Source organism: Artibeus jamaicensis, unplaced genomic scaffold, assembly GCF_021234435.1.
Source record: "Artibeus jamaicensis isolate MK-2021 breed Jamaican fruit bat unplaced genomic scaffold, CSHL_Jam_final contig_233, whole genome shotgun sequence".
In the NCBI taxonomy this organism is placed as follows: domain Eukaryota; kingdom Metazoa; phylum Chordata; class Mammalia; order Chiroptera; family Phyllostomidae; genus Artibeus; species Artibeus jamaicensis.
In genome coordinates, this window is record NW_026521486.1 from 16,972,874 (window position 1) to 16,994,273 (window position 21,400).

General features: G+C 38.3%; 1 protein-coding gene across 4 annotated transcripts in view; it reads left to right on the forward strand.

The window, feature by feature from the left end:
- ANKS1B (ankyrin repeat and sterile alpha motif domain containing 1B) overlaps positions 1 to 21,400 on the forward strand; it is an 830,526-nt gene that overhangs the window by 425,085 nt on the left and 384,041 nt on the right. For all 4 annotated transcript variants that reach the window (XM_037160668.2, XM_037160669.2, XM_037160670.2 and 1 more), the window contains exon 14: positions 2,279 to 2,351. In XM_037160668.2, the coding sequence (XP_037016563.1) occupies positions 2,279 to 2,351 (73 nt within the window). The remainder of the gene's footprint in view (positions 1 to 2,278; positions 2,352 to 21,400) is intronic.

Consider the following 21,400-nt stretch of genomic DNA (forward strand, 5'->3'; position numbering starts at 1 on the left):
TTTCACAGCAAGGGTAAAAACAAACACATTTCCACACATGGAGAAATCTATTGTTTCCATGGAAATTGATATCAAGCAGAAGTAATAACTAGCTATGAGGTTCAAGAGAATGTTCACATTATGTACTACTAGCCCGTGCAGCTGACACAGGGAGAAAAGTCTTTGTGCTTTTGCTGTTCTGTATCATTTTGCTGCTTGCTAACCTCTTCGTTAGCTCGTCTCTCTTTTTTTAAATACATTTTCCGAGACTCTCCTTATAATCTTACAAATTACTGAATATTTCCCTTTTACAACTGTCAGAGAAATGTTGAAGAAAACATGTGTTGGGGGCGAGTATCACCAAATCAAGGTCTACCGAAAGACAGTCTTTAATTTCATGCAATTACTCAGAATGTAAGGGCCCTTATAAGATTATAAAATATCATCCTTTGTCCCTAAAAAGGATTACATCATAAAATAATGACAGTTCTTGCTTTTTCTTGAATTTCTTCAAAGAATAGATAGCACTCTCCCTTGACATTTCATTCTAACATGTCATATTTTGTCTCTTGAAAGACTGTGCCAATTGGATTGGGCTTTGAAACTCAGTAGATCACCATAGCATTCTGAGAACTAGAAACGAAAATGGTTCTGATATTGACATTCCAAATTGAGCTGTTTGGGGAAAATCACTCAATCTCTCTGCTTCTGTGCCGGGGTGAACAAAATGAAACATTTATGTAATGCTTATTGCCCTTTCTCAAACCTGTTGTCTTACTAGGGATGCTAGAATGATGCATAGGGGATTAAACCATTAATGGCTAAACCTTCAATGGTCATTTCTTCCTGTGAATCCCTTACTGCTAGACTGATAGTCTATCCAGTACTTCTTTTTAAAAATTTTATATTGTTGTTTAGGTACAGTTGTCTCTATTTTCCCTCTACCACTCTTCCCAGCCCCACCCATCTCCACTTCCCACCCACAATCCTACCCACTTTGGCTTTGTCCATGGGTCCTTTATACATGTGCCTAGATGATATTTCCCCTTTTATCCTCCATTATCCCTCTCCCCCTCCTCTCTGGTCACTGTCATTTTGTTCTTTATTTCCATGTCTCTGGTTCTGTTTTGTTTTCTTGTTGGTTTTGTTGTTTAGGTTCCTGTTAAAGGTGAGATCATATGGTATTTGTCTTTCACCACCTGGCTTATTTCACTTAGCATAATGCTCTCCAGTTCCATCCATGCTGTCGCAAAGGGTAGGAGCTCCTTCTTTCTTTCTGTTGCTTAGTATTCCATTGTGTAAATGTACCACAGTTTTTGATCCACTCATTTACTGATGGGCACTTAGGTTGCTTCCAGTACTTGGCTATTGTAAGTTGTGCTGCCATGAACATGGGGATGCATAGGTTCTTTTGAATTGGTGTTTAACATCATCAAAATGTCCATACCACCTTAAGCAATTTATAGATTCAACACAATCTCTATTAAAACACCAATGACTTGTTTCACAGACATAGAACAAACATCTCAAAAATTTATATGGAACCATAACTTCTATTTGTTAACTCTGTGAATGACATTTGTAATTCTTTTTGGAAAGAGGTAGGATTAATGAACATTTAACTTCTCGTTTAGAATTAAGTTGTTCCTATTCCTCAATTCTTGTGACTGGTCAAACCATTTGGTAAGAACTGGTTCTAGTGGCTGTACCTACAAACTGAACCCCACTGCTTCGTCAGTCAGATGAGACACATGCCCTACAGGGTAGAGATCCTCGCATGAACTTATTCTGAACCCTTCCCCTTCCAAGTTGAAAGAATAACTGTTCCTTATTCACAGGACCAACCCATGTCAGTCCAAAGTTTATTTTAGGAAATACAAAGAAAAGTCACGTTGATTTTGAAAGCTTAAGAAAAAGAATTTGTATTTTTGCAAAAAATACAAATTTGTATTTGTACAAATACAAATTTGTATTTTTTGCATTTTTAAAAGCAATTCAAAAGATGTCTGCTTTTCTTTAACCTTTCTCTGTCAGTCTCTTAATTGTGGTATTGCAATGGTAATAATACCAAGAAAAATACAGGGTGGGACAAAAGTAGGTTTACAGTTGTTCACATGGAAAATAATATAATAATTAATAAATAATAATACAAGAATAAATGCTGTGCTTTTGCATTCTCAGAACTGTAAACCTATTTTTGCCCCACCCTATATATTCTTCTGGCATTTGAAAGTCATTTAAAAATGCAACACTAAAGATGAATATAATAATTCACTTATATGGTTTTTGTTTCTTGCAGATTGACAAAATAATGAGCTCGATAGATGTTGGAATTAACAGTGAACTCAAAGAAATGAATGCTGAGACCACAAGTAAGGAAACCTCTCCTGTATGTTTTAATGAATAAATGGGCTCAAGAACTAGCTAGAAAATAATAGGAGGTTTTTAGATAATTTTGTGTTTTATTGTAATAACAGCACCTGTAAATGATTTCCTTCTATTCATACCAAACAACCATGAGCTCTAAACAATGTCAATTATAAATATATTGATTTAACAAACTGAGATATTTTTTCACATGTGCTATGTTACAATGCCAGTTAACATTAATGGAGTTTCAACTTCAGATAGAGCTAATTTTAAAGCACTTCAAAGTGTTATAGAAAATGCTGACTTAATATATTACCATTCCTCATTCAATGAAATGTCCCGTTTATCCTGGTGAAAATGATTAACAACTTCAAAGCTGTAAGCTCCAGTATAGCAAGAATTATGTGTTACTTATCTTCATGTGTTCTAGACTGCCTAGAAGGTATCTCACAAATAGTCACTTTTGTAATCACTATTTAATGTATTACAATTATGAAATATTCTTTTTCTCACTGTGATTAAGAGTAAAAAAGTACTCAGGGTAAAAGGCCTTTCAAAACTTTCTCTGAAGACCTTTGCTTAATACTGATTGGATGATGTAAAATACCTAAAAAAGTAGTAATAATAGTCATACTAAAGAAACTACTATTCTGGAAAGAGTCAAAAAATCTGCCTCCATCTTTATCCTGACACTAAGTAGAGGTGTAACTGTAGATTAAGCAGGTCTATAGAGTTTGGAGTTAAAACAGGTGATTTCTACGCTCCCAGAAAAACTTGTGTTAAGTTAGCAGTACTAGTTGATGTTTCTGCAGAAATAATAAGATTAAGATTTGTGTGAGAAAAGCCCAAATATATCATAGGGCCCACAGTGACCTTTTAACTAGTCACGAGGAAGGACCTTTGCAATAGAACTCCAAGTGACTCTTGAGCACAGGTATGTTGGCGAATGGTTCTTGCATGGGGCACGAGGCCTCGGTAGATAAGAAGTGACATTGAAATCTTGGGTTTCAGTCACTAGAGGGAATATTCAGGTCTAAATGACACTCTAGTAGGAGCACCTCATTCCTTTCACATGTTCCAGGGCCAGGAAAAACTTAAATAATTTTAATATGACTGGTCCCCATGCTAATTAAACGATAATTTTTTAAAAGGTTAAACAACAGCCCTGGCTGGTGTGGCTCAATGGATTGAGTGCTGGCCTGCGAATGGAGATGCTGTCAGTTTGATTCCTGGCCGGGGCATGTGCTTGGCCTGCAGTCCTGGGTGGGGTGGGTGAAAGGTATCTGATCAATGTGTCTCTTCCACATTGATGTTTCTCCCTATCTTTCTCCCTCCCTTCCCCTCTCTCTAAAAGTAAACAAATAAAATATTTTTTTTAAAGGTTAAACAATTTTTTATGAAATGCATAATTGTTTTAGATGTTGAAAACGGAAACATTCTGAAAAAGTACCAGAATTGTGTTCGCATGTTTAGGGACACATCAAGTATGATACTAGTTCAGTGGCAGCATGTGCCACCAGGTCCCTCACCCAGAAATGCTGATGGACATGAAAGACTTTTCTGGTGTGCAAAGAACTAGTGCATATTGTCACATAGTTCTTTCAAATGCGCTTACATAATACTTTCAAGTTAGCCAAAGGAATGCCAATTGTTGGTTGATATAAAAGTAAGAATTTATTTTCTTTTAAATAGTAAGTTCCTTGGTACTGAGAATGTTCAAAGACTTAGGTGACTTTGAACATTAATGTTGTAAAATTCTTCATTCACGTGGTACCATAAAAGTGTAATATGGTTATAAACATGATTAAAATGAAAATAAGGGTAAATGTTCAAAATGCCACTCAGGCAAAGCTGCCTTTGCAGGGCATTTTAATGGTAAGCAAACCACAGATTATTTTCCCTTAATTCTCTTCCTTCCACCTCTCATGCTGCCACCCTACCCACTGCCTTTACTTACTGTTTTACTACAGCGATGATGAAAATGAAAGGAGAGACTCAGTCCCTAAGACTGTGTACTGTATGCGCCTCAATTTCCACCTCTTAACCATATACCTATGATGCAATTGACCATAACAACTAGCATTCCAGTTGGCCATTAGGCCATTTGTGAATTACAACTTTCCTGGTCTGCAGGCTTTTCCTTCTGGAGGCCTCACAGAACTAGAGGGTGATAACCCAATGAAGAAGACATTCCATAAACAAGATATCAGATACTGCGTGTGGTAGATAGCATGGTGAAATGAACAGTCAGACCAACATGAATTCAAATCTTAGCTCTACTCAGTTTCCTCACCAACAGAAATGGGGATATTAATATCATGGGGATGATATTAATGGGGATATTAGTGGTAGAGAGATGCAAAGGAATGCATATAGAGTCTGATACATGTAGATATGCATTATATTCTAGCTTCCCCCTTGCCCTACCATGAGGGAGATGTTGTGTTTGACATTGTGGGCACATCAAGACATACAGGAAAAAAGAAAAAGAAAGGCATCCACATCATCAGCCCTTTCCTCAATAACTTCATGATGTGGGCTGGTCTCAAGGTCTTCAAGTTAAATTCGCTGTATTCCCTGGAATTGTAGTGTGTTGATCATAAAACAGGTAGCAAGCCCAGCAGTTAAGTGGTACCAGAGAAGAGTAGTTACTAAAAGAGAACATAAAACTCTAGGGTACCCTCTCAAAGAAAAGAGAGAGATCTAGAATGTATTGACTCAAATAGTCTAAACTATCTTTCTGAAATCTGAGTGCTCTTTTTTTGCTTGACGATGAAGAAGAGATGTGTGATGAAATCAGCAGGAAGTAAATTTAGAATGAGCAAGAGGAAACTACTCTTGCCACTGTCTGGAATTTGGCTGGAAGGCCACAGAGCCCAGCACTATGTCTTTAACAGAGCTGTGTGGTTTCGTAAGCATTCATGATGTTTGTTACTAAAAACCTTGGAAAGTGATTAGGAGCAATGGAAGTACAGGAAGGATTACAGATCATCATTTAATTTTTCATGCCCTTCCCATTTTGTGTTAGTGTTTTTGTTTGCCCTCCCTTTAACCTGCATATTTGCAATTTCAGCTATTTTGTAAACATTTGGAATACTCTCATCTTTACTCCTGTTTGAGCAGTCTCTATGAATCATATAACTAATTCCACTCATAGAAACCACTGTCTTCTTTTTAAAAAATTTCCTCAGCAATTACATAATTAGTTTGAACCTTACCCAGCAACCTCAACTGTCCAGGACTAAGATAGAAATAAAATTAAAGAAAAAAATTTACTGGATTTATTTTCGGGTCAGTCCCTTAGGTTCTCACTCAGAATAGTATGAAAGCATAATTTTCACAAACGTAATTTCTACTTTCTCACTTTGGATCAGATTTAAATGCCAAACAAACTAGCATTGGCAGCAGGATTCAACTATATTGCATACCTCATGTTATGGGGAACATCCTATTATTGGGTGATGTCAGATATGTAACATGATAGTATATTCTGCATAATCATGAAATCCCATGTGTAGGATTTTTTCAGAGAAGAAGTATTGAAATTATATGGACTTGGATTGAGATCCCAGCTTCATTTTGTGATCTCTTTGATGTCAACTTCGTCACCTATAAATTCAGATTTTTTTACAGTCACCTCATAAGATTGCTGCAAGATTAAATCACACAGTTGTACTACTACAGCCTAAAATGTAGCAGGTGATCCATAAACATAAATTCTCTTGCATCTTGTCCAGGTATGCACAGCTGTCTTACCAGTTAGAGTGTACACCATGCAGGAAGATACGTGGAAAATCTTGCCTATCTTTTTGATCAGTGAGGATTGCAGTTAAGAGACAGCTACTCACATTCTAAGGTGCTTTCATGTAGAGTCTTTTCTGAAGTTTCATTTCTTCACCATTGTCCTTGCATCATAAGGAAACACTTTCAAGTTAGAAAATTTACCATGTTCATTGAAAGTACTGCTTCAAATTGCCACACTAAGAATCAGTTCGATGATCTTCTTGATGAGACTGAGGATCATATAAGTAAAGAGGAGGCAGTGATTGGCTTCAGAGGACTAGTGTGTTATTGCACAGCAGCAAATATGCAGAGTAGTCAAGTGCCTGAACTTCCCAATACAGGGGTGGCAGATAATCTTAGAAATACCCTCCTATCTCTAAACGGGCTTGAATAATCTCCTGTTGTACTAAACACACTTCAGGTGTATGGACTGTATTAGGTTGATCTCAAGTACATGAATGGAAAAAATATTTAGTTAAGATGTTTTCTAAGGCTGGGATTTTTTTCTTGTACTTAAGGTTAAATTGTATTCAAGGAGAAGTATTCTACAGTCTTATCTTTTAAAAACCTGTTTGCCATCATATGAATTCCATCTAAATTTTCACTATAAACAAAAGCTATTAAAATGAATTTGTACAGAATTCTTAACCTAGGCTGCACTGTCTGTATTGGATAAAGACTACCCATAGTTCCCAAGCCATTTGCTGGAAAAGGCATAGCTCTAAAAACAGTAGCTAACATTAGACCCACAACGCCACATACTAAGCTGTTGCTCTTCTTCCTCCAAGAGTCTGGAGGTCAAGCTAGAGTTTAGAGTGCCTCGTAGCTGTGGAGACCCTGCATGCAGAGTTTCTGGGGTCTAGGAACTCACTAAAGCAGAGCAGCGTTCCCTCTCCTGCTGGCCTAAGCCCAGTTTCTCCTTAATCCAAAGGAAGAGAGAGTTCCTGTAGCCCTTTCCAAAGAAGGGCCGGCTGGGGCAGGTATCTGTCTCCACAGCCCCAGGAGCTGCTCCGCCCTCACAGAGACCTTGTTTCCAGGCCTCTGGTTTGTGCTGTCTAGCTCTGGATCAGGAAGTACTGGGCTACCGATGCAGCTGATAGCTGTCCTCCTGCTGAGACCGCTGATGGGAAGATCATTTCTCAAACTCTAGGAGAACACTTTTTAAAGATGTGTTTACAGTTTCCCAGAGTTACTGCTCTATTACAGAAATGACAAAGAGGGAAGACAGTGAAATGTGTTCCATGGTTACTGTGTGTCAGATGCTGTGCAGTTTACTCCTGTGAACATTTTTGCATTCATCTCTCAAAATAACTTGGTGATGTGTTATTAGACCCACGTTATTGATGAAGGAAGGCTAAAAAATTTAAGTAACTTGCTGAGTCAGCTTCTTCAAAGGTAGTTTTTCTTCTTCCTGAAGTTCATACTCCTTTCAAGAAATTAAACAGAACAGCAGAAGCCAGCTCTTTGCCTCTTTCTCTTTAGTTCAAGTCATACTCACATGCACTAGGAGGAGCCATCTGGGGAGGGTGGGGGTGGATGTAGAAACAATCACTTCTTTTTAGCAAAGCTCAGCTATTGGTGTGGAAGGGTTTAGCTCAAACCCCAGGCACAGGCCACATGGTCATATATTTAATGGATCACAGCTCTGAGTATCTTCTACTTCTCAAGAGTGAATGCCTAAAATAAATGCTAATAATGACCTGGGTTTCACTTCTTTTCAGAGGAAGAATTTTCCCTACCTTCAGTAATATTCTTTTTTCCATGAGCTGTTAAATTGCACATAAAAGCCTTTCTGTGAAATGCTTTGCAATAGGCATGATTTATTTTGATTTTTATTTCTTCTTACAACACTATTTTTAATAGAACCACCTGGGGGAAGTGGGAGGGGAATATGTTAGCACACAAGCTTACTATTTTGTCTAAATCACACTATTTTTGTTATCATTTTATATAACACTACACTGAGTGACTTAGTTATTTTTTAGATGGATTAAATCTAAGAAATCCCTGAATAATAGAATAGCTATATAGGAATGTGAATTACAGTAACTGTTAGGCTAGCATGAGCTAACTCATATTTATTAAGGGATAGTGTTTAATCAACCAAACAATGGTGCTTTTAGCACTGGAGACACTAAAATTTGTTTCATTCCAGATACATAATCATTTAAAACTAAAATAACCTATATAATATAGATTTTGTTTATTTAAGTATGGCTGAGATCCTCTGGTTTTGAAATTACAAGTAATATTTATATGTGAAGTTAGATTTCTCTTTAGTATGAAATAGTCAAGTATCATTCTATGGCCTAACATCAATAGTTATAAGAATTCCATTGTTATCAGTTCAACAAAATATTTAACCTTTTAGATGAAGCCTAGAGAAGTGACCAAATACTCTCTTCCACTTGTACTGGAATAGTTTCTATAACATCTTTCATGCCTGATCAACCATCTGATTCCATATCTCCCATGATGATAAACTCACTACTTGCAGCAACAATATAATCACTAGGAAACTCAGATTATTAAAGACTTATTTTTTGAGGCAAAATATGTTACCCACATACATAGGTTTCAATATCTACTTGCAATGGGACCTTGTGAAATTTATTTCATCAACCTAAACCTCACTGTTTCATACAAAATGCAGGTATAACAATAGTATCTACCTCTCCCCAGTATCATGGGCAATATCTAAGGAATTACTACATGAGAAAGTAGTTAGCTACATTCCTGGTACATAGTGGACCATAATAGATGATATCCCTTTCTATCCATTTTTCTATTTAAAAAAAAATTCCAAAGAAACAAAGGATGGATATTAGGTCATTGTTTCAAATAAACAGGGGTGGGCAAAATTAGGTTTACAGTTGTGAGTCAGCAAAACAGAGTTTATTTTTCTATTATTACTTATTAATGATTGTATGATTTTCTGTATAAACAACTGTAAACCTACATTTGCCCACCCTTGTATATACGTTCTTAGGAATATGGATGCTATTTTATATTTTATTTATTGATTTGAGAGAGAGAAAGATCAATTTGTCATTCCACTTACTTATGCATTCATTGGTTGATTCTTGTATATGCCCTGACCAGGGATCAAACCCACAACCTTGGTGTATTGGGACAACGCTCTAACTAACTGAGCTACCCAGCCAGGGCTCTGGATGATATTTTTGATAGGATATTACCCCTTGCACATTCAACGTAAAGTTGAAAACAGTTGCAAAGAGTCTTTTTTGTGGACACTTTAAAAATAGTTGAATACCTACTATCTAAATGTCAGTGCATTTTACAAAGCTCACCATTAATGGCTTCATACTGGTAAGAAAGTAGGAGCTAAAAATAATTAGGAATAATTTGAAGTATAGATAGTATGCCTTCCTGATGGATCATCATCATGAGTGCTCTTAGATAGATACAAATTTGTTCTCCTAAAGTATAGCGAAGCATTCAGTGACAACACGGGCCACTCCCCCACGAGAAAAGCTGTGCAGCTTATGCTGGTCATGTCTGCAATGCACACTGTCCTGATCACAGAGGGCTTCTCATATGTTCGTGTTTTTGATACACAAGCAGAGACTTTAGGAGAGTTAGGAAATGAAAGGTTTTGTACATTTAAAACCAGCCGTACTCAGCAATACCTCTCAGGAGTGTTTCCGAAGAAAGCAACAGGACCGGAGTCAAAAATGTGCCTGTCAAGCTGGTCAGTTCAGCATTATGATCATTTAAACAACAAAGTCAAATGAAATGGCCATTAACAGAAAATTTGTAGAATGAATTACCATCATTTTCTATGATGAAATGTTAACTATCTAATTTAAAATGATCTTGCATTTGTATTTGCTACCATGGAAATATAGCCATAATATATTAACTAAGTAAAAAAAGAGATAAAGTAAAGTACAATCCCATTTTCAAATCCCACATATAAAAAGATCTGGAAGGAGAGATGTAAAAACATTAAGGATAGATATCTTTGGATAAGATTATCACTGATTTTTATTTTCTGCTTTGCTAAAGTTCCTGTAAATTTTACAGTAAATATATACATTACTTTCCATTGTCCAAACCACTCAATAAAAAGTAGATGCCTACTTAAAAACCAAATATATATTTATATGGAGGCATATATACAAACACATACATGTAAACATTTGTATGTAAAACATAAAATGTTATAGCTATCAATGCTGATAAAAGCTTTCCCAGCAAATACTGTAAATAAGAATATAACTAAGTCTTTTTATCAGACTTGAGTTTAAATAGGTGTAATTGAATGGTTTTAGAAAAGGCATTCATTTGACTTTTTTTAATTTTTATATTTCTAAAAATACTATTTAAAGATAACTACACAATTTAAAAAATATCCACCCAGCTCCTGATCAAAATTATTTTTCCTTGTCCATGTTCTGCTCTGCATACATGTTCCAGTGACTTTCTCGTCATTGTCTATGTGCACATTTAATTTCCATGTACTAATAATCTTATAGGTAGAGTTTTGCAATCTTTATTTTCATATACCATTTCAAACACTTTATTTTATTACATTTTTTTCTTATCCCCTTGTTTAATCCTTCTCTGATTAGCTGTTGTTAGCCTGGTGCATATACTTCCAATCTTTTCTCCAATTATATGTGATCACACACAGGAGATAGGTAGGTAGGTAGATAGACAGATGGATAGACAGCTGTTATTTTTTTCCTTTTTTTTCTCTTTATTGATTATGCTACTACAGTTGTCCCATTTCCCCTCCTTCATTCCCCTCCACCCTGCACACCCACTCCCCCACTATCCCCCCCTTTAGTTTATGTCCATGGGTCACAAGTTCTTTAGATTCTATATTTCCCATACTATTCTTGCCCTCCCCCCTATCTATTTTCTACCTACCATCTATGCTACTTATCCTCTGTACCTTCTCCCCCCTTCTCCTCCCTTCTCCTCCTTCCACTCCCCTGTTGCTAATCCTCCACGTGATCTTCATTTCTATGGTTCATTCCTGATCTAGCTGTCCTCTTAGTTTGCTTTTGTTTTAGGTGTAGTTGTTAATAACTGTGAGTTTGCTGTCCTTTCACTGTTCATCTTTTTTATCTTCTTTTACTTAGGTAAGTCCCTTTAACATTTAATAAAATAAGGGCTTGGTGATGAACTCCTTGAACTTGATCTTATCTGAGAAGCACTTTATCTGCCCTCCCATTCTAAATGAAAGCTTGGCTGGATAGAACAATCTTGGATGTAGGTCTTTGGATTTCATGACTTGGAATACTTCTTTCCAGCCCCTTCTTGCCTGTAAGGTCTCTTTTGAGAAATCAGCTGACAGTCTGATGGAAACTCCTTTGTAGGTGACTGTCCCCTTAGCTCTTGCTGCTTCTAGGATTCTCTCCTTCATTTTAATCTTGGCTAATGTAATGATGATGTGCCTTGGTATGTTCCTTGTTGGGTCCAACTTCTTTGGGACTCTCTGAGCTTCCTGGATTTCCTGGCAGTCTCTTTCCTTTGCCAGATTGGGGAAGTTCTCCTTTATTATTTGTTCAAATAAGGTTTCTACTCATTGCTCTTCCTCTTCCTCTTCTGGTACCCCTATAACTTGAATGTTGGGGTGTTTAAAGATGTCCTGGAGGTTCCTAAGCCTCTCCTCATTTTTTTGAATTCTTGTTTCTTTATTTTCTGTTTGGTCATTTTTTTTCTGGACCACTCCCTTGATTTGAGTCCCAGTTTCCTTCCCCTCACTATTGGTTTCCTGTACATTTCCCTTCATTTCAATTAGTTTAGCTTTCATTTGTTCCTCTAATTTGTGACTAAAATCAACCAGTTCTGTGAGCATCCTGATCACCAGTGTTTTGAACTGTGCATCTGATAGGTGGGCTATCTCTTGGTTGCTTAGAAGTATTGACTCTGGGGTTTTGAGCTCTTTTTCTGGTTGAGCCATAATGTTTTGGTCAGGTCGAGCCTGTTACTTATGAGGGGCAGAGCCTTAGGTGATCACCTGGGCAGGGCAACCCAGTCACTGGGTTGTGACGCTGTATGTGGGGGCGAGGTCAGAGAGGGGTAATGGCATTCCACTCTGTCTCTGACTTTAGTCTCCTCTGCTGCTTCCTAAAAGCAAACCGGGCTCCCCTGGAGTGGGCTCCTGGGTGTGTGGGCCTGTGCACCCTCCAGGACCCCGTGGGTCTCTCCAACAAACTCTCTGTGAGTCTGGGAGCTTCTCCTGGCACCTCGACCCCGGAAGTTTTTCCAATTGGTGCTTTTTCCAATTGGTTGTGCTTTTAGGCTTTAATTCCCATTGCTGGGGCCTTGGTTTGCGCGGTGTGTCTCACTGCTTGCTCCTCTGCCTGGTTTATCTGCATACAAATAAGACCTCGGTCAGCCAGCTGCCTTGCACCCTCACTGGGTCTTCTCATTGCCACCCCAAGCCTGGGATCTGCCAACCACCACCCGTGTGCCTAAGTCAGTCTGGCTGAATTTTCCTGTGTGACCCCACTCTGCCAGCCGCTGGTTCGGCCCCTCTTACTGGTAAGGCTGAACGGTTCATTGTTGTCAGACTTCCGACTTCCATACAGTTCCATTTTCTGTGTTTTGGTTGCATTTTTGTTACTAAAATTTTGTTGTCTTTAAACTTGGTTGTGCGAGGAGGCACAATGTTTCCACCTATGCTTCCATCTTGGCCGGAAGTCCCCTAGACAGCTGTTCTGCTTTAGAAACATGAAATCATGCTCTACACATTCCTCTCCAATTTGTTCTTCTCATTCAACAATATATCATAGCTTTACCTTGTTTCTACAATCAGTCTATGAAAGAAAATTTCACTGGGGAAGTTCATCCTCAGGGAGGAAAAGAGCCCTGATCTGATTGCTGCTCTGCCCTCCTCACTAATTTGCTGTGTGACTTGGAAATGACACCTCACAATTAGCCTCGGTTTCCTTATTCGAAGATGAAAAGGTGGCACTAGGTTCTTTCCAACTCTGCAGTTCTGTGACTCATACTTTTATCTCCGGTTTAATGGGTTATGCTTTGGCAGAAGGTCCTCCTCGAAAGCTTTCTGCTTCTTAATTTCTGAAGGACAAATGACCAATAAATCTCAAGCATGTATAATTCAACTAGGTTCTTCTAGGAACGTTGCCAGATCCTCATTTAACAATGGTTTTAAAATATATTAATATAAAAATGCATACTTTAATTGATAAATGCCTTTAAAATAAGTTCTTTGCTTTTACTGTATACAAAACTCACTTTTTCCTAAGCCTCTTAGCTGTCTTAATAAATCATATGCTGATTTGTCAGACTTAAATGACCTACTGAAATCATGTGTACTTTAGTGATGTAAATGGGAATAAATTAAGAATTTCTGATGCAGTAGTCCCTCCCTTATCCATGGGAGGTACATTCTGAGACCCCCAATGGATGCCTGAAACCATGGATAGTACTAAAGCATATATGTACATCTATACTACTATTTTCTACATATACATACCTAGGATAAAGAGTTATAGCAGTAGGCTCAATACTTTCTGGTGCTGCTGTTTGGTTAATGAGAACACATTTTCTGTTCATGTCTTCCACCCACAAATTTAATGTCTTTTTTTGTGTTAACTAGGCCCTTACCACACACTGTGGCGTTAATTTCTACAGCTTGAAATGCAATAGCAAAACTGGCAAGAATTTCTTTTGTCCTGGCCAGATGGCATCACCTCCCACACCAAAAGGTTGTGGGTTCAATCCCAGGTCAGGGCACATACCTAGGTTGCAGGTTTGTTTCCCAGGGCGCATGCAGGAGGCAACCAATCAATGTTTCTCTCTTACATTGATGTTTCTTTCTCCCCCCCCCCCCCCCACAAATCAATAAAACATTTTAAACATTTTTAAAGAATTTTTTTTCTCCTTCACAATTTTGCAGATAGCAGATTTGTTCTTATTTGATGTTAGTAACCTCAGCATACAGTTATTTTTCTTTTATTATTAAGTCAAGATCTTTTACCTTTTCATAACTTGAGCGCTTTACAACTTCTCTTTGGCACACCCAGATCGCCAGCATCACTGCCCTTGTGCTTGGAGGCCATTATTACTGAAAATCAGGGTGACTCACACACAAGCACTGAGACTGCTCGGCCATCGACCTGATAACCGAGACAGTTACCGAGTGACCAACGGGTGGGTAGTAAATGCAGTGTGCAGACACCAGATAAGGGGACAATCTGTGTCCTGGGTGGGATGAAGCAGGACGACATGAGGTTTTATCATGCCACTCAGAACAGTGCGCCATTTAAAACATATGAATTGTTCTTCTGGAATTTTCCAATGAATATATTTGGACTGCAGGTAACTGAAGTGCAGAAAGCAAAACTTCAGATAAGGCAGGGCTACTATAGTATACTTTAACAAAATTTGTTTTCACATTTTTTATTGTTCGGGTACAGTTGTCTTCTATTCCCTTCACCACTCCCCCCTACCCTGGCCATCCCTACTTTCAACCCTTGATCCTACCCCTCTTTGCTATACTTAGCCTATTTCTTGAATCTACTAAACTCCTTATAAAATTTTATCTCCCTGAAGAACTAAAATAAAAGTAAAAATAAAATCTAAAATACATATACAGATTTTATGAGAATTTTTAATGGCAGAAAAATGTAGTTAACATTTCAATCATGTATGCTTTTCATTAAGTTGCTTGTACTAAGTGCTCACAGTTGCCCATTTATTACCCATTGACTTGGCCTGACTGAAGTGTAGCCGCATCTCTTCTCTCCAGGGGCTGCTGTACTTGGCTTGCCACAAATCTGAGCAATGACTAGAAGGCAGACTAGACCATCTACCCTTAACAGTTCCCTTTGAACCAGCCAGTCAGAGAGAAACATTTCCTGTTAGACCACCTCGCTCTTGCTGTCTGCCAGGCTCCACCTGCTTGTTCCATTTCCCCTTAAAGTTCCTGCAAGTCCTGCTTCTCTGTTTGACTTTGAGATGCCCGGAAATCCTGAGGGAGGAGCGTTGGTCCTGTCATAATCTTTTTAAGTCTCTCCTTGCCTAGGTCTGGATTTGTTTTTATTCAACAGTGCCAAAAAATTTTTAGACCTATTTGGGTTTACCTCTTAACTGCTCAGGCAGTTCTCTTTTCCTCTTTTAGTATTAATCAGTCCATAAAAAAAATTTCCCTAGTGTGGTTCCTCCTTACTGATTTCCTCTACATAGCCATTGTTTTGGAAAATGTGTACTTGCTTATATGTATGTGTGACATGTGGATTATATTCCTACAATAATCAGAATTGTAGATGTGACATAATTATGTATGTGAGATATATACAGATTCATTTCTGTGTGAATTTTTGATACAATTATGTATCAACCATACATTTCCTTAGAAAATTTTGTCATTATCTCTTTGTGTTATACCAAATGTGCATAAACATAAAACATAACTAAAATACAAAAACTTATTTTTAAATAAAAGTATAACACACAATACCAAATACCTTCTCACCTACAGTTGCTGAAATATAAAATGCTTTTTAGGGTGACACTGAGTCTTTATTATAAAAATAAAGAAACAATTTCTTTCTAAAATGTTGAATAATATTCTATTCTTGTGTGTATATATAGCGCATTTTCTTTTTCTATTGATCTGTCAATGGACATTTAAGTTGCTTCCATATCTTGGCTAGTGTGAGTAATGCTACAGTGAACATGGGTGTGCAGGTATCTCTTCGAGATCCTGGTTTCAGTTCTTTTGGGTATGTGTCCATATGTGAGGTTGCTGGGTCATATGGTAGTTCTGACTTTGAATTTTTTCAGGAGCCTCCATACTGTTTTGCACAGCAGCTGCACCACTTTATATTCCCACCAGCAGTGCACATGGGTTACAGTGTCTCCACATCCTCACCAACACTTTAAAAAATATGTATAGTAGCCACCCTAACAGGGTGAGATGATCTTATTGTGCTTTTGATTTACATTTCCGTGGTAGTAAGTGACATTGAACATCTTTTCATGTACCTCTTGACCTGGAGGACATTGTGCTTAGTGAAATAAGTAACCACAGAAGCATGAACTGCATGTGTGATGGCTTAGTCCATTCTACTGTGTGATGGCTTAGTCCATTCAGGGTTCGCTAAAAGAATGCCCAGACTGGGTATTAATAGTGAACATCAAATTATTAATCACAGTTCTGCAGTCTGGGAAGTCTAAGATCGAGGTACCAGTAGGTGTTGTGTCTGATGAGGACTGACTTCCCAGTTCATGGTCTTCTCACTGTGTCTTCACAGGGCAGAAGGGGCCAAGGGACCTCCCCGGGATTTTTTTGTAAGGGCACTAATCCCATTCATGAAGGTTCTGCCCTCACGACTTAATCACCTTCCAAAGCCTCTGCCTCCCCAAACTAGCATACTGGGGATTAGATCATAACATATGAATGTCGAGGGGTCACTAGCATTTAGCCTGTAGCATATGAGGCACCCACCAGAGCCAAACTTGTAGAAACAGAGGATAGAATGGTGGTTGCCAGGGGTTAGGGGGAGGGAGAAATAAAGAGTCCCTGTTCAGTGAGCATAAAATTTTGGTTACGCCAGGAGTATAAATTCTACAACACTGTGCTTATCATTACCAGTACTGTAGTGTGCACTGAAAAATTTATGAAGAAGGAAATTTCATGTTAAGTGTTCTTACACCAATAAAAAATAGAAACAAAGAATAAAGGAAACAAAACAGGACTCTACTACCATATGCATTTACAAAAAAAAAATCTCTTCTATGTGAGTTTCTCAAGTATTTAAATACTACTGGCACCTGGTATATTCTTGTTATTTCTTCAAAGGAGGAAGTGCTCATATTCTTGCTAGAATTACTACTTAGAGTGGGACTTTGTATCTTTGTACTCTGCCTATCTTCAAAAAAGGTTTGAGAAGGCTTATAATAAAATGTATAACTACAGTAAGATATAACCCAATTAAAACAATAGTAAAAGACACTGTCATCAGAGGAGGACCTGAAAAGGGACCCCCAAACACTCCATGATCTGCGGGTTCTTGACTCCACACAGGAAAGAAGTCAAACACAAGCCTGAGTGAAAAAGCAAGGGCAAGCTTTATTTAGGTTGAGAGAAAGAAGGAGGCCAGGCTGCAGGTTCCTGGAGACAGGATCAGGGGTTTGGACGCCCCCCTGCTCCCAGGGTTGCGCGCCTCCCAGGGCACCTCCGTGAAAGACACAGAAGCACGTGTCTGAGTCATGGGCGAACTCGCTAGTTGCGTGCAGTGCCATAGTCAGTTCTCGGGATGTTATGTGTTTCCCGGGGTGGGTTGTTCCGAGCTTTTTACCAGTAAATTCTGTCTTTGCCTTCTGGTTGGGAGGGGTCTTGTTCCTAATATGGTCCATTCTGGAGGTTTCATGGCATTTGTCCTTCTTGGTTCCCCTTCTACTTGTGGTGTCAATTCTCATTATAACGATGGTATAATGAGATTCGGGGTCACTTTCCAGTTAATTTTTACTCCATCCTGGATTGATCTGGTTCTAGCCAGTTCTCTTTCTTGGCTTCTGTGACCACCACAGTCATTTCCTGCCATAAACTGTGATTGTGTGGGGGTTCTGGTGAGAGGACCTCAGGCCTTTATCTGCCGGTGGTGTTTGTTCTTGCTGCTTTACTCCACCAGTCTGGAGCTTTCCCTAACTTCTGTCTCTCCTGCCTCAATATGAACCAAATAGCTTCTAAGAGAAAAAAATTAAAGGGACAAAAAGGAAGACTCCAGCAAACCTAAACTAAGAGAATGACTGCTACTAAACATACAGCTTGGCTCCAAGCTTCTTGGCAACAAAAATCAAAAGTGGCTACAGAATTGTCATTGTAGGGAAAGTATTATTGTCCAGCAGAGAAAGGAAGTCTTCCAACCTTGAAACTCTAGAAGGAATTGTCCACAGGGGTTATTTTGTAAAAGATACGTAGCTAGATTAGAAATAGTGCTTTCATTATAATGCAGAGCAAAGGGACTATTCTACCCACGATTTATACAGAGGGACTCTTCTACCCATGATGTGTGCAGTGATGAGGTGGTGCCTCTGGAAAGACCTTCCTCCCTGTGACCTCTAGCTTTCTCCGTGATGTAAACAACACTCATTCTAAAGTGTCACTAGTTTTTTTTTCCTTATTCTTTCCAAAAGGCCCTCTTTATTTAACCTGTGATTTGAGTACCAAGATTTCAGAGGTACATAATAAAATTACAAAAATTGCATGACAAGGAAATTGGAGAATTATTGGAAAATGTAAATTAGAGTCCAAGTTCCACCTCTTATTTGTTGTGTAGACTTGGATGAGTTACTTCATCATTCTGAGCTTTCATTTCCTTATTCTTTGAAATGAGAATAGTAATAAGTTTCTTTGTGCTATAATTAAATGAAATAATTTATATGAAAGCATTTGTAACCTGTAAAGGTCTGACGGTTATTATGATGTTGTCTTCCCAGAAAGCTCTTTACTTTTAAATTAGAGGTCATTGTGTTCATTTTTCTCTCCAGGCAATTAAATGCAGTATATAGTACGTTCTCAATGAGACCATTCACCCGCTGCAAGATTTTAGAAAAATCTTTCTAAAAAGGTTTTTTAACTAAGCTTTTCTTCTTGAAGAAGTGACCAGTAAAGTAGATTTTCTAATTCAGTGTTATATATTAAAGAAAAAATTGTTTACTCTATGAGTATAATAAATTAGGCAATTTAATGTACTAATAAAAAAGGAATATGCATGATTACAGTATAATTGTTGTTCATCTTACAATCAAACTCTCCTCAAAAACCTTGATAAAGTAGGCTGTAAGTTATCTTAACAATGATCGTGCCAACAATGGGCTGGCTGAGTACATAGTGCGAAGCTTAGGGAGGCCAAATGTCAACTGTGCTGCTGTCTGGGTCATCCAGACCCAAGGAAAACTCACAGCCTAAACTTCAGTAGCCGTAGGAAAAGGGAAAGCAATGTCTGTGAGCGATAATGGCCATTACTTGCTGATATTTAACCCTTTCTCAGTCACTAATGCTTTGAGAATCTCATGGAAGCTATGAGGCCCCTTGCAGGAAAAAGGCAAATACACTTCAAAAAATTTTTATTTTCAATTCCTTCCATAAATATATGTGTGTGTATGTGTGTATAGATATCTGTGTGTCCATATACATTCATCTTGAGGTAGTTAAAATGCTGGCAGGCAAAGAAAATCTAAGCATAAATGAAGAATTCACAATTTTAAGATTTCCTAAACTCCAGAGAGTACTCCAGATTTTGATTTCTGGAGTTGAATGTTTTCATATCCACAATTAGTGCTAAATACATCACCAAAGTCTCTCAGAAAAGTACAGAGCCTCTGTTCCATTTGGAAAGATCTTACCTTTACAGATGACTGCCCAATTGCCCTTATATCATTTAATTAATTAATAATCCATGTGATCCTCACTGAACTGAGATATACATTTATTATATACATAGATGTCCAATGGTATTTTGTTTCATTCATTTTCTCTTGCATTTTGCTTTGGTATCTGTAACTTTTCTCAGTTGGCACCACACTGTTTTAATTATTTGCACTTTACAATGTATCTTAATATCCAGTTTCAGGGTTCACATTTTCCTACCCAGTAAAGACATGCTGGTGAGCTAATGCTTTAAAAAATGTCTGAACAGCACCCACTACCACTCTGTTTCATCGAGACTCTGAAATGCCTAGTTTATCCTCGCAGGGCATGTGAATGACCTCAGCTCTGCAGACTCAGACATCAGCCAAGATTTTCTTCCCAGCTGACAGCTGTGCTCAAAGCCTGGCATCTCTGAGAGAGGCTTTCTAGGCAGGTGGAAGATCTCTGCACTCTCCTAGGCCTTTAGATGGTTGGTCTTCACATGAGCTTTAGAAAACGAGGCATTCCCTGGAGAGTTGAGTTGCCTGTCATTGTGAGAGAAGTCTTTTTGTGGTCTATAACTTTGAGACTTTCTCCAGTCTTCTCAAAGCCCAACCAAGTTCTAAGAAGTGAACATATATTGTAACTTCTTCATAGTGACTGTAATTGATCTTCTGCTGGAGTCTGAGCCACACTCAGTGCTCCCTACAGTTCACTTCTTTCCTACCCCTTTACTCTAAAGCAAAACCTTGTTTGTTGGTTTTGTTTGTTGGTCTGTTTCTTTGCTGGCAGGCAGCTGGGGAGGAGGGACAAGGGGCTTCTTTTATTTTTTATTTCCACTTTTATATCACCGCCATTCCTTATGCCTAGAAACATTTGTTTCACAATTGCATTCTACCCACTGATTCAAAGACAAATTGCACTGGATGTAGCTAAATAGTCAAGAAAGACTTATCAGGACTATTGCACAGGGAGAGATTGAACTCAACTCTCCTGAAACAAAGGTGGGAGGGTTTTCAGTGTTGGCATGAGCTACTGGAAAAGTACCGAAGGACAGTTATGGGGGAAGATTGGTCAGTGTAATTAGACCATCTGTGTTTACTAATTGTGCTTATTGAAATTAGACTCCTACCCTCCCACAGAGCCTTGGGAGATTAGGGCAGTATCTTCTTTGATGATTACATTTCCAAGGGATGGCTTCCAGTTTCTTGGGAAAGACTTTCCTGGGTTATAAAAACCAGCAAGAGACTAGGAGACTTAAGTGTCAAAAAAGCAGAGAAAGAACTTACAATGGTAAGTTTTCTAAAGTAAATGCTCTAAGAAAAGAAAGATCAGGGGCCCATAGTGAGGAAGAAAACTGTCTAGAGTTCAGTCGCACTAAGGGAGACATTAACCCACAGTGAATCTGTTCACTGGTAAGTCATTCTGCCATTCATCCAGGAGCTTATTCTGCCTGTAACTACCAGATCCCCTAATGAGGATTCTCTTTGTTGAGAGAATCATCTGGTCGTTCAAGACATTTCCATGGGGTGTGGTCTATTTGTCATCCGAGCTGAGCTAGAGGAATCATACATACTAGTAAGTACAATGGTTTCATGTGATTTTATATACCTGAGTGTTCACATACATGGACCAGAAAATGCCTATGAAGTGCATGGAAACTTTCACATGCTATGGTATTTTATACCAGGTTTCATAGGACTCTCACTGACTGCCAATTGTAAGAGAAATAAGTAATTAGCTTTTTAAGGAGGCACTTAATATGAGCCAGGCACTGTTCTAAGCACCTTACTTATATTAATTTACATATTCCTCACAAATGCTCTGTGAGGTCACTATATTGCCCCCACTTTATAGACCATAAAACAGAGGACAGAGAGAACAAGGTCATTCAGAGAGAGGCCGTGA